This window comes from Heliconius melpomene, chromosome 1, assembly GCF_056956725.1.
Source record: "Heliconius melpomene rosina isolate 202511_hmr_F chromosome 1, ASM5695672v1, whole genome shotgun sequence".
In the NCBI taxonomy this organism is placed as follows: domain Eukaryota; kingdom Metazoa; phylum Arthropoda; class Insecta; order Lepidoptera; family Nymphalidae; genus Heliconius; species Heliconius melpomene.
In genome coordinates, this window is record NC_140389.1 from 3,906,534 (window position 1) to 3,921,057 (window position 14,524).

A 14,524-nucleotide genomic window follows, 5' to 3' on the forward strand; every position below is an offset into this window, starting at 1 on the left:
AATGTTTTTTTTAGAAATTCAATTCAATTCAATTTTAAGATTTATGGTTTTTAGTTGTAGCTGCTTTTATATAGATTCTCACTCGGGGAAATGAATTATTTTCGTTTGAATATTTTTGAAATGAAATATTTAATTCCTTTAAGTGATAATCGAACTCACAACCATCGCGTTTATAGCCACGGGTTTATGCCACTCCACTACGACTGGCCTCTGATCTACTTCTATATTCATCTTTTTTACTTTGAAATTTAAATTAAAACTAGTGGACCCGAACGCGGCTACGCTCGCTTGAACTATACGAATATTTATTAAATGTATTTATAAAATTATTTTCGGTTTTCAATAAAGAGATGCGTTAAGCAAGCTTATTTTGGGTGACGTTTTCTAACAGCAAACTTTGCAAATCGTTGCTTAGCAACGGTCGCATAGAGACGGTTGTTACTAACATGGCGGAATAAATTGCATGTCAAATCAATAAGTATTGTAATATATGGGTATATATCGAAAATATTAATATATGGGTATATATCGAATATACAAATATGAGAAAAAAAAAGTATCCTATGTTCATCTCGAGACCCTCAAATATCTCTATATGAGTATTTTATCACAATTAAATTAGCGGTTTGGCCCTGATTGCGACAGACTAAAGGACAGACAGACAGACAGAGTTACTTTCGAATTTATAATATAGGTATGGATTATACTTTATATAAGTAAATTTGCGTGAGTTCATTATGACACCATAATTTAAATAAGTGGCGCTAGCGAGTGGGTGGTCTGGAGTATGGACCGTTGGTCAGTACAAAATGAATCTAAAGTAATATATTAGATTGATAAATAACTTTATTTTCTTGTTATATTTTTTATAACCACTGTTCTATTGTAAAGTTTATTTATTTGTTTGAAATATGGTAAGAAAGAGTTACACAAGTTTTATATTTTTTGTTTTTTTATAATGTAAAGTTGTAAACAAAGTAGAATTATATTTGTGGTATGATAGGCCGTCGAGACGTGAGCTTTGGGATTTTGGGTTTGATCCCCACTCGAGGAATTGAATTATTATTTATTAATATCTTCATTTATTCGGTTATTTATTTTGGTACCGAGACATAGCCTCCAGAATTCGGTGGAGAGTTGGGGAACGGAGTCTCTTAACAAGGTTCCCTCTGCCCACGCTGCTGTGTGCGGGATACACATTTTTTAGAAATAATACAAGAATAAGTTACATTTTTGCTCTGTATTTTAAGAGTTTCATTTAAAAATATATAAAAACGCAAATGTCTAATATTTTATTAAAATTAGATAAATTCTCGAGATTATATTTAGTTTTGGACAAGTTATTTTATGTGCCATAAGAGTTTGAACTACTTCGCTACTTAGAGTTACTCGTTTAGAGTTAACCTTACTAATACAGTTGTTACATACGAGTTCTATACGCTGTAGCTTATTTCTATTATAATTTTTTTTAGCCTTACATATTTACACTCTGTTATACACCTTCCGCCTAATATTCAAGGATTTCATTATCATGTTATTTCATTTAATTTGTAACTTCTAATATAATTCCAAATTTATACAAAGAATCGAAATATCATCCAAACAAATAAGTACTAGTACATAACAGTCTCGCGTGACCTGTGCTTAAAAGCGTTTGCGTGTAAAGAAAATATTTTAATTCAACATTAAATATACATAATGATATCACGGTATGTAATCATTGTGACAAACTGAATATTTCTTTTATGAAAACACCTATATTAAGTAAAACATTTTTTTTTTATTTTCCCAGCTTCACTCTGTATACCATATACAGCAGGGTACGCAGACAGAGCATAGTCCGTATGTTTAACGACGTAAATATTTTCTTGAAGCTACACGCTGTATCTCGCACATCGTAAGGTAGGCAGAGAAAATTTGGGAACCTAGTGTTAAATCGCTCTGTTACCATTAAGACACTTCCATTTTCCACTGTGTTCTGGATGTATTGTGTGTTGAGTGGCGCCTTACCTCTGTTCATTACCAGAAGAAAAAAAAAATATAAATATTTACCAGTGTGGGAATGGAACCCACAACCGTCACGTTTATAGACACATTGGATCCAGCAACGCGACGGCCTCAAGTAGGTATGTATACTCGTATATACTATACTAGCGGACGCGCGCAGCTTTGCTTGCGTATTTAGGGGTGAATTCTAATAACCCATGAAACATGTATTCGATTAAATATTTTTAAGAGTCTAAATTTCAAATTTTATAATAATCGGTTGCGATTTAAAGATTTTTCCATACAAACTTTCAACCCCTTATTTGCATCCTTAGGGGGTGAATTCTAGAAAACCATGAAACACATTTCAATTAAATATTTTTAAGAGTCTAAATATCAAATTTTATAAAAATCGATGGCGATTTAAGAATTTTTCCATACAAACTTTCAACCCCTTATTTGCACCCTTAGGGGCAGAATTCTAGAAAACTATGAAACACGTATTCAATTAAATACTTTTAAAAATCTAAATTTCAAATTTTATAAGAATCGGTGCCGATTTAATTTTTTTTCCATACAAATTTTGAGCCCCTATTTTACCCCTTTAGGGTTAAAATTTTTCAAAATCCCTTCTTAGTGGATGTCCAGATTACGAAAGTAAACATCTGTCCAAATTTAACTACTTTCTACGGACAGCGGTTACGTCTGTGCGTGCGTCTTACCTCAGTCAGTGAGGACAAGTCCTTTTATATATATAGATTATATGAAACAATATATTAATAGAAATGATAAATCACAAACAATTTACAATGTATTTATAGCTCTATCATAGTACCCGTTATTGGCTCTTAAAGCAATCATTACTGAAATCTGCGGTCGCGGAGAGATTAATTGTTATACAGTTAGTGTTAGGTAGAGTAGAGTGTGTTGTTCTAAATTTGAAAACGTGGCCTATTAGTATTTATTTCAATTATAAATAAGAATTTGTTTATTTATTATGCATCTTTTTTATGGTATCACAAACGTAAAAATAAAAACTTAAATGTTCAAAAATCATTTGGTAGCCTAACATTTTAACTTGTATGAGGCCATTATTTTTTTTTATATTTTAAAAGTTATTTCATTTAGAAAAAATAAATTAAAAATATACATAATAGAATTTTCTTCACGTAAAATTGGAACGAGTTATCATTTAGGGAATATAAATATATATACTGAATTCGTAACGAAAAATTTAACAAAAGTACAATCAAGGACGGTCTTAATTAAACATTTTAAAACTAAACTACGAAGCAAAAAAGCTATACAAAGTACGTGAAGCAATTTAAAGTTTATAAATAGGTGTTCATTAAGCAATACCTTGAACTTGAGATAAAAGGATAGAATAAAAGATATTTGACTCGAAGGGTAGTAAAAGTAAGTAAAAACATACAGTTAACTACTAATTTATCTTTTAAACTTCTTTTTTTTCTTATATATTTATCTACCGATATTTTTTTGTGGAAAAAGTTTCTACACGGAAACTAAATTATTTTCAATTCTTCGTAACTAAAGACAATACGCAGCGTTCAGTTCCGCGCGAGTGTCTTAATATCTGGTAGTAAAACATACTTATAAATAGAATACATAAAATAAATAAAATATAGAACAAAAATTCAACTGTTGAAGAAAAACTCCAATTATTTAATTAAAACTGAAAAATTTTCCGTACACGAAAAATAATTCCCTCATAAAAAGTTTAAATTTAAAAACTTCATAATTACTTTTCATTATAAAAGAAATCATTTATTTCTGTACCTGTCTACACTTGACCCAATTATATTGTTTTTGTTTCAAGTATAACAGCTCAATGAATAAAATGAATCGAGAATTCTTATAATAAATGTTTGTTATAAAAACTTATGATTTTGATGAAAAAATAATAAGTTTCTTTTTTTAAAATTCCGTACCTCAAATAGAAAAATCCTTATAGGATATATTTGTTGTTAGATACCTTTTATTTTGAGATCGCGTGGAGGTATCAAGTTGAAATTAATATCAAATATTTATCAATAATTCAGGTCTACTATTCTAGGCCTAGAAAAATCAAGGTCCTAAATCATTGTAATCAAAAGATACGAGGTTTTATGCCTCGTTTTTGCAGCATTTTATATAAATTTGAGAAAATGTAGAATTTCATAAAAATAGAATCATAGAATTAAAAACTCTCTGTTTAAGGCCGCAAGCCTACGTGTAGGTTCGATTCGCGCGGAGGCACCCTTGTGGGGAACGAAGTGTCCACTAAGTTCCTTCTCATCGTGTAACTTATGTTTGTAATCCATTTCATACAATAAGAGTGCATACGCATGTAAACTTTGTTTTCATTTTTCATCACTAGTAGCAATAAACGATTTCTTTATAATGAAATCTTAAAATATTACAAGTAGTTCTTAAAAGAATTCCATTCAAACGCAAATAGAAGTACGAAAAGCTTTAAGAAAATCTTTTTAGTCCAACAAGATTATGTCTAGACTATAATTTCTGAATGAACATCTTGAAGCAGCTTTGAAGCTACTATTTCTGTACTTGGTATGCAGATGGTATTGTAAATTTCAAACAGTGTTTCAAATTTCCAATACTGTAACAGATTTTGTTTATTTTTTGGGTGTAGTTTAAAAATATATATTTTTTATATATTGAAAGTCACTTTTACAGCGATTCTCTGGATTTTACTTTAAAATGTTTTGATTGATTTTGTAACAAAAAAAAATAAAAGAGATCTGGATATGCAAAAATATATAATCATCATCATCATCATCATCATCATCAACAGCCATCTTTTGTCCACTGTTGGACATAGGCTTTCCCCAATACTCGCCACCACACTCGATCTTCAAAATATAGAATATTTTGTATAAATAAAAATTCGTTAGGAGATAAAAATGTATGAAAAATAAATAATAAAATAAGACTCAATTGAAAGCCATGAGCGTAGGAATAGGAACAGGGGGGGCCGGCTGGTCTCTGTCCACCCAAAAATCAACACTGAAAAATAAAAAAATCTTTACCCGAATAATTCTTTTCAAAACTGAAGTCCAGGTGCCCCCAGGACAACATTTCTAGACACGCGCCTTGGTGAAGAGTTAAAAGCTAGCTTGATCACATAGAAGCAAACTCCAGCTCCAGAGTAGAAACGACGTAAAGTAAGTTAAGTTATAATTCGGTACCAGTTGTTTCGTGTTTAGAACTTCTATATATAATGAACTTGTTAACGTTTGTGTTTTAGTAGATGTTTGATCTTTAAACTTGAGGAAGTTGAACTAATGTGAAGCTGGGCTTGGGTTGTGTGTTCATAAGTTTGTTCCGTTGAATTTTATCTTAGACTAGCGGACGCGCGCAGCTTCGCTTGCGTAATTAGGGGTGAATTCTAATAAACCACGAAACATGTGTTCAATGAAATATTTTTAAGAGTCTAAATTACAAATTTTATAAAAATCGGTGGCGATTTAAAGATTTTTCCATATAAACTTTCAACCCCTTATTTGCACCCTTAGGGGAAGAATTCTAGAAAACCATGAAACATGTGTTCAATTTAATACTTTTAAGAGTCTGAATTTCAAATTTTATAAAAATTGGTGCCGATTTAAAAAAAACCTATACAAACTTTCAACCCCTTATTTGCATCCTTAGGAAGAGAATTCTAGAAAACGATGAAACACGTGTTCAATTAAATACTTTTAAAAATCTAAATTTCAAATTTTATAAAAATCGGTGCCGATTTAATTTTTTTTTCATACAAACTTTGAACCCCTATTTCACACCTTTAGGGTTAATTTTTCAAAATCCCTTCTTAGTGGATGTCCAGATTACGAAAGTAAACACCTGTCCAAATTCAACGTTTCTACCCTCAGCGGTTACGGCTGTGCGTGCGTCTTACCTCAGTCAGTGAGGACAAGTCCTTTTATATATATAGATAAATATAGAAGAGATGATTCGAGCGAATTTGGTTTATATGAACTATGAAATACAATACAATATAAATAAATCGTAAAAACTTATCGTATAAGAATTTTGATGTAGCTTGATGAGAACGTAAGGCTTGGTGGTCAGACCGCTTGGGCAGTTTCCAAGCGGGATGGGTTCAAATCTTTCTATGTTAATTTTTATTATATATTCTTTAAAAATGTATTTTGAACGCACAGAGAACCGTTACACTAGACATTCTATTTTTCGCTTCTCCGCGATATCTTGTATTTTGAGCGGCTTATCTCAACTGAAACTGAATTTATCTATATTCGGTGGAATATACAAAGTATATTAAAAGTATTTTTTGATACGGTAGAATATAAATAAAATATTAAAAAAGTCGTTTATTTTTCTTTTCGAATCCCTACTTAAAATAAAGTATGCAATAAATATTTTTACTTATTAAAACTTATAATCTATCAATATTTTATATTCCATTATCAAAGTAAAGAGATAGGTATTGGATATTAATTTTAATATTAAATTAGCCAGATGCTAGCCAATATAGGCTTAACAAGATTTACAGGCTTTTGTAGTCCAACAATAAAGGTTGACCTTTGATTGATAACAAAGAGACGTTGGTCTGATATTAAATATTGTAGAGATTATATCTCACTAATGGAAGGTGCTAGGTTCCAATCCGGGTCGGATAAGATTTGTTTTATATTTTCTTGTTTATTTAGGAGAATGAACGGTTTAGAAAAAACACAGCGTTAGGTTACGGTGCTTTTGCACAAGATTTTAAAATTTTACTTATTTAGCTGTTCCGAGTTGTTCATAAAACATTTGTATTCATAATGGAAATATTTCTCAGAATAAAAAATCATTTCGCACCTACGCCTACGTCATGAAGGCTAATAAAATAATTAAATGAAGATATTTTTAAACTTTACGCTTTATTCCGCATGAGGCAAGGCAACTCTGTTATCGGCTCATATCGTTGAATGGCGTAACTTAACTCCGCATGATGTTTACCAGGGAGGAAGAATGAAAATAATCTGTTACCCAAGTGGGATCTGGTATTCACGACCATCGCGTTTATAAGCTGACGCTGTCCTTCAGCACCACAATGGCCTTTATAATTATTTATTAGATATATTGTTTGAGAACTATTCAAATATATTAATACCAACCAACATAAACATAAAAAACCTAGATAAACTAAATTCCAACTGTAATAAAAAAACCTCTAAAACTAAAAGAATCGTTCACTTAACTTATCTAATAACGAGACTATAAGACTTAGGATATATGTATTTTATTTGATCAGAAATACTCTGTTCCATACATACGTCCTTGAAAGGTACACAACAAGTATCATAAACAGTTTGGCAAGAGCTGAACTTTGGTAATGGACACCTCGCCACATTTGGTCAAATCAAATACAGCCTGTATTAAGTAAATATGTAGTTTGTATGTGAATCGTGGAGGGAGTTGATAATTATCATTACTTGAAAGAAACACTCGGGAAATGAAATATTCATTATTTTTATTTCTTCGCAATGCCTCGAATGAGGAACGGAGTGTATTAACGCTAGGTTCCCTCTGCCTATCCTTCTATTTTAGGTATACAGCGTGTAGCTGAAAAAAAGAAGAATTCGAATTAGTGATTTTGCTGGGTAGGCACAGAAGATAGTGATAAATCATTACATTTTCCTCTTGAAATGACTAAAAAGAAATTAAATATTTAATGTTCTAATTTCTTTGCCCTGGTGACGAAGAAAGCGCGGCATTAAATTCGGCCACTTCAGCGGGGAAGTGAGGAACGGAAGTGTCTGAATGGGAACAGAGTGTCTCAATACTAGGTTTCCAGGTTTCCTCTACCTACCCTGCCATTTGCAAATACAGCGTGAAGCTGATAAGAAACTAATAATGTAGCTTATCAAAACAACCTAAGTTCGTTAACCGCACCCAAAGTTACGCCAACAAATTTCACATTACTTTGTTATCCAATAAATTACAAGTATATTCATGATATATGAATACTTATTTGAAATTATGCTAAACGACATAAAAGGGTAAAATAATTTCATAATAAAACCGTCACAAGATATTAATATCCTGACGCCATACATCCGACACCTCGTCCTCTACAAAGGGTGTTCTGACCGTAGATCCCATTGAATGGCTTTAGAATTGCAAATTACAGAGATAGGCTTTTAAAGTAATTGTAGAAGTAATAATTTTGTTTAAAAAAAGAAGACCAAATTCTACTCTAATACAGTTAATATTATTAATTAACTTATTTCAAAACGTTATTGTTTTTTTTTTGAGGTCGACGTCAACAGCACACCGCCAAACTGAAAAAGTGAAGTGAAATCTCGAATATTAGGCGGAAAGGAAAAAACGGAGTATCGTAACACTATGTCCCTTCTGCCTATCCCATTATACGAGAAACGTGAAGTTGTTTGTATTTGCATAATTGCAGTTTCTGTAAACACTATAAAAATAGAAAAATTGAACTTATAGTGAAAATTAAATGTTTCATTTAAAATCTACAAAGAAAATCACAAACACCTGTTACATTAAAACTCTTTTATATGAACACAATTATATTAAAAGTAAAATTTGAATATTAAAGCCTGAATAGTTTTACTTTGTAGCTTGACCTACTAATGTCGCTATATAATTATTATGCCGAATGTAATTCGAATAATTTTCTTTAATTTCCGGTTACAACGGTAAATGCCTTTAGGGAAGTTTGTCATTTTATTATTCCATTTTTATTTTTTTTACATTTTTCCTTTCTTTGTAAGGAAGAAAATGTATTGACATCGGAAAGATTTACAATGTTTATACATATGAATATAATTGAAGTGTCTGTCTGTGATAAGTAACCGTGTTTTTCCAAGTAATAAACAATAATTAACAACAACTAACATTTTTTTTTGTGTTTGTCCGGGGTAATCTCCTAAAAATCTGAACTGGTTGTAAAAATGGTACTTTTACTGAAAATAAGAAAGGGTTGTGTAAATGTTATATATAGTTCAAGTTCACAAATAAAACCTAAATATGGATACGTCATGTGGACGAAACAAACAGCCGTAAATCGGCAGGAAATGAAAATAATTCATTCCCCAGAGTGGAAATTGAACCCTTGTCCGTCGTATTAACAGCTTGATTGCTGCTTCGCTATAGATTTTAATAGAACTTATTGATTTCCGAGAGCCTAATCAAGAATAATAGTTGTTCATATTTTGCCTTTAGCGTTTAGAAAAAAACCATTGTACATATTCGCTTTTAATAACTTTTTGTTTTTATACAAAATATATTTATTTCTATTATTTATTTATTTTTAACACTATTAAACGCGACGGTTGTAGGTTCGATACCCATTCAGGGGAACAAATTATTTACACTTTTCCCGTTCTGGTAACAAGATAAAACGCGACATTATTATTATATTCCCAAAAAACAAAATTGTTAACTATTTTTCGCCAACACTTTTAACATGGCAATTAACGTGAACTAAAACGTTCCATACGGCCGTCGTCATAATTGAATTTCTATTGATCACTATTTCCATAGCCTTTACAGCCCGCGCCGGACTAGACCGTCAACGACGCAATTAAAAGAGGATTTTGCAAGCACTTCACTATTTGATTTGCTAGTTTGTTGATTGGGCAGTTTTTTTATTTAAATAAATAAAATAATTTAAATAAAATATAATAAAGTGATACTCAAAGAAAGAAAGTCAATATTAACGCGGTAATACACCGTTCCACATCCATTTCGTATCTTCCATCTCTACTAAACATATTTCTTGAATATTTTCTTCTATAATAGTTGGCGTTGAGGTCCCGACCTCTACAAAAGCAAAAAAATACCTTCAGAATTTGGCGGAAAATGGAGAACGGAGTGTCTTAACACTAAGCTCCTTCTGGCCACCCTGCAGCATAATATTAATGCGCATTTCTCCAACAATGTTTTACAAAAACATTCCTAGTATTTGTAACAAATGTTAGTACAATTTTTCTTAAAGACCGTAATTAGGATTGTATGTAACGATGCCTCGATTCCAACGGCCATAATAATAGCTTTAATAAAACCTAATTGTCTTGTGCTGAGTAGCGCAGTGTACATTTTGTACTGGTTTTGATAATATATAGCAGGTTGTAATCTATTAATGGGATAGGTTTATATACAGAGACAATAATGGCGCACCGGGAATGGCCAGAGTTCGATTTCCGCTCTTGTAAGAGAAATCAAAGTGTTTTTTAGATGTAAATAATAGATGTCCTTAAACAATATGTCTCGGAATTAGGGCGGAATGTATGAAATAGAGTGTTTTGCCACTATAATCTTTATATCAGTGTCTCGGGGAAACGCGTAACACTACGTTCATTTTGCCAACCCTGCTATACGGCAGTGAGGTTGAAAAAAAAACAAGAGAAAAATATACTATCCGATAGTTTATTTACCTACAGGCGTTTTATAATTTTTTATATAGGCAATTATTTAAAATAACTAACACAGGTTTTTCAAGCACGATAACATTTGTGAATTAAAAAAAAATATTTATTAACAGATGCAATCAATTCAGTTGAATAGAGTTTTGTCGAACATAATATATTTTTAAATATATTAAAAGTAAATAAAATATTAATATAAGCACGTTATTAAAAATACAGCCCTAGGTGTGCTTTAATAAAACAGTTATTGATATGTTGTGGCCATCGTAGAACGAGCAGCGTTTGAGTGGGCTCAATTTCTACATGAGATTCTCATCAAATTTGGGAGGAAAGTGGAGAAGGGACCGCATATGCGGAAAATAGCGTGAAGCTAAAAATCCATTTTTTTTAATAACAATTAAAAGAAACGGATTTTTCTCAAACGAACTCAAAGATGTTTCTTTGAGTTTATGTACATACATGTCAAACTGATAGCCTCCTTTTGGGAAGTCGGTTAAAGATATTGAATTACGATCGGAAAATGCCTTTTATTTCTATGCTTTCCCTCACTTCCTATATTATTTAATAATAATAATTAATGTGCGTACGTAATAAAACTAGTATGACATATTGTATTATTATTTCTGCTGTCATGTGCCGGGTTAGCGTGACACTCGTCACGGGACATTATTTTCCTTAATGAAATGATGAAGTAATAATGACGACATCGTTGTGCTAGCTAGTATGCAATAATACAGGCGATTGTAGTGAGTTCAAATTTTATATGAAAAAAAATTGTTCATGGTGCAGGGGTACAAGCATGTGACTATGAACGCGACGGTTGTAGGTTTGATTCCCACTTGCGGGAATGAATTATTTAATATTTTCTTGGCTTTCCTAGGCTAAGTGCGGCGTTGAGGTCCGTCACTTAATATGTAATGAACATGAAAGTGGAGAATGAAAGGGTCTTAATGGGATACGGAGTGTCTTTACACTAGGTTCCTATGTTCCCCCTTACTTGTATATATGTTTTATGTCTCCGAGTCGGAATCGTACCCACAATCATCGCGTTTTTATTATTGTTGACTTATATTTAATATCATACAATTTATTTCATACAAAATTAAACTTTCAACCACATTTTTTTAATGTAAAACAATACAATACAAAGATAACAAACGCTTAATGAATGGTAATCCGCGTTTAGCGTCCACAAATAAAGCGACTTATCTCTTCCTCTTGTACTTAGTGCTCGGAATTTGTTACATGATTTTCCTTTGTAAATCTCTAATGTAAAATTGTGATATTTTGAAGTCAACGTCCTATTTGCTTATTAAAAGAATTTTGGTTTTAAGTTGCTTGAAATTGATACGGAACACTCGGTAGTCGAGTCCGACTCGCACTTAACCGATAACCAAATATGCATGTTATTCATTCGTATCTTTCTTATTCGCGCTCTCTCTCTTTTACCTTCAAAATCAAAAAAAAAAGAAAATAAAACCTCTTATTATTCACAATATGAGCCAAGGATAAAGAAACAACAAAGTTTGGAGGGTCCTTTACGAACTGGAACATATGTAGCTAGAGATCGAAAATGATTCTTAAGGGAGAAATGATGAGCGTGGTCCCTGTCATAACTCTTCATGCATTACCAAGTCATTCACTTCTAAAACCTGAATAACATTTTTAGATATAAATAAATATAAGAGACTAAAGACAATAAATGATACAATAAAATACATAATTAAATAAGTTGCATAATTAAATTAGACTCGAATGATTGCGGTGGCTTTTTTATCTTCACGCTATATATATGGGATATAGCACGTGAATTAAAAAAATAGTTATATTATTATATATTATTTTATATTAATTAACATTTCTTAATAAGTTTCTTCAGTTCGTTGGCATAATTACAACTAAAATGAAGATATTTCAAAGAGCAATTCAGTTATCGATGAAATAAAGTGCACTCGAGTGTTTAAGTACGAAGCTAAAGATCGTTAAGAAACAGACAGGGATCTGTCTCGGTTAAATTAAGTAATAAATATATTTTACGGTTAAATGGTTTTAACTTATTGGTTAATTATACCGTTGATTAGTTTCATATTGTTACTCTTGTAGCGCAACGGCATAGTAACTGACTGTCGATGCGATGGTACTGGGGTCGATTCCCGCTCAGAGGAATGAATTATTTTAATTTACTTGCTCTGGTTATGCAAAACGCGGCGTTGAGGTCCGCCACTCAAGTCTCAACACGTATTGTCGAAAGTTAGGCGGAAAATTCAAAATTCTTAGATGTAAACTAAAGGACGAATTAATGTAGTAGATACGTAGTAAAAATAGTTTTTTTGAAAAAAAATGTTTACCCTAGTAAACTGTAATATTTAAGTTTGCTTGAAAAAAAAAACAGTTATTAATAAACTTCCACAACGACGGCTTCACAAAGATTTTCGATGAAACATTTCAAATTAATATTTCATTTTTACAAAGAAATACGATGGCCGTTTTGTGTCGCTGCGCTCTCATTTAAACTTTGAACTGAAACGAAAATGAAATGAAAACATTGATGAGACTTTTACAGACAGGTACCTACTAGATAATACAAAAATAATTTTATACTTCTTTTTACTTAGCTTTAGCTTTTATTTAACTTGCTGTATTAGTATATGTGGGTTCCGTTTCCGAACGCCGAAGTGTCAACAAGTCTGTGCTGCTCGAAACCAATAAAACACTAATTAAAATATTATATAAAGTTATCGTTGGGGAACTACAGTGCTAAAAACATTAATACATCAGAAGTAATAATTCTGGAATATTTTCAAGATTAACGAAGCAAACACCAAAAATCATTGAGGTAAAAACTTACAACAACATTCAATTGCTCGAAATCTAACATCAGTCAGCTACTTTGATAACTACCTTCACAAAATAAATATTTTCTACCAATCTACATTTCGTTCCGTTCCTCGCATTATTATATTAATATGGATCAACAATTCCAATTATTATTCGATAATATGAAGATAGAAATGCAGAAACAGTCAACTGAACTAAAAGAAACTCTTACGAAGAATTTAATGAACCATATAGATAAAAAATTATCTCCTATAATTGAAGAAAATGAAAAATTAAAACAATCAGTTTCTATCTTGAAGAGTGAGATTGAGTACTTAAAAAAAGAAAGGAAAATTAATAACATGGTTATCTATGGTTTAGAGGAGAGTGAAAATTCGACAATAAAGCTCTTGGATATAGTTAAAAATATTTTCAAAAAAGACTTAAATATATCTGTAGCAGAAAATGAAGTGAATAGACTATACCGTCTAGGAAGAAACAAAGCTGAGGGCAAACATAGACCTGTATTACTTTCATTAATAAATGGGTGGAAGAAAGACCAAATTATGAAGAATAAAAAAAGTTTAAAGGGAATCTATATATCAGAAGACTATTCTAAAGAAATGATGGAAAAGAGAAAGTCCTTACTACCACAACTAATAGAAGAGAAAAAAAAGGGGAACATTGCTTTTTTGAAAAATGATAAGCTGATAGTCAAAGGACCTAGTACCGACAAAAGGAAAAGAGAAATATCTACTTCACCACAATTAAGGCCGACAAGTAAACCTAAAAAGCAACAGACAATAACTTCTATTAAAACTAACAGGACAAACGCCTACGATTTGATGAGAACTCGATCAAACTCCCTTACTGACATGCACCCATACAAGAACCAATAGCAATTAACAACCGGTAAACGGACTATCCAACTAAATTACGAAAACCAAACAAAAGAACTAACACGATCTTCCCCAAGCCGACTGGTCCTCGTGGGGAAAAGAGACCGCAATCCTCCAACTAATCACAAAAGAAAAATGATAACAAATCACAAAAAATCTAAAATCTACGTTGGTTGGAGGAGGCCTTTGCTAACTGGCAAACGGACTTACAGGAAATAAAAAAAAATGATCAAATATACGAATAGTTTTAATAAATATTATGTTGTATTAGTATTTTTTACATGCATATGTGTAGTGAAACGACTAGTTAATTGTATATTCTGTTATATCCGAATAAAAGGCTTATTTATTTATTTATTTTTTATTTATTTATTTATTAGTATATGTGCATTACGACCACAGCTC

At 31.5% G+C, this 14,524-nt stretch overlaps 1 protein-coding gene across 1 annotated transcript; it reads left to right on the forward strand.

The window, feature by feature from the left end:
- Positions 1-13,077: 13,077 nt before the first annotated feature.
- On the forward strand, positions 13,078-14,261 carry LOC146540988 (uncharacterized). Its single transcript, XM_085189035.1, has one exon. It carries the CDS (start codon positions 13,370-13,372, stop codon positions 14,117-14,119), a length of 750 nt encoding a protein of 249 aa, XP_085045161.1. The 5' UTR covers positions 13,078-13,369; the 3' UTR covers positions 14,120-14,261.
- Positions 14,262-14,524: the final 263 nt, after the last annotated feature.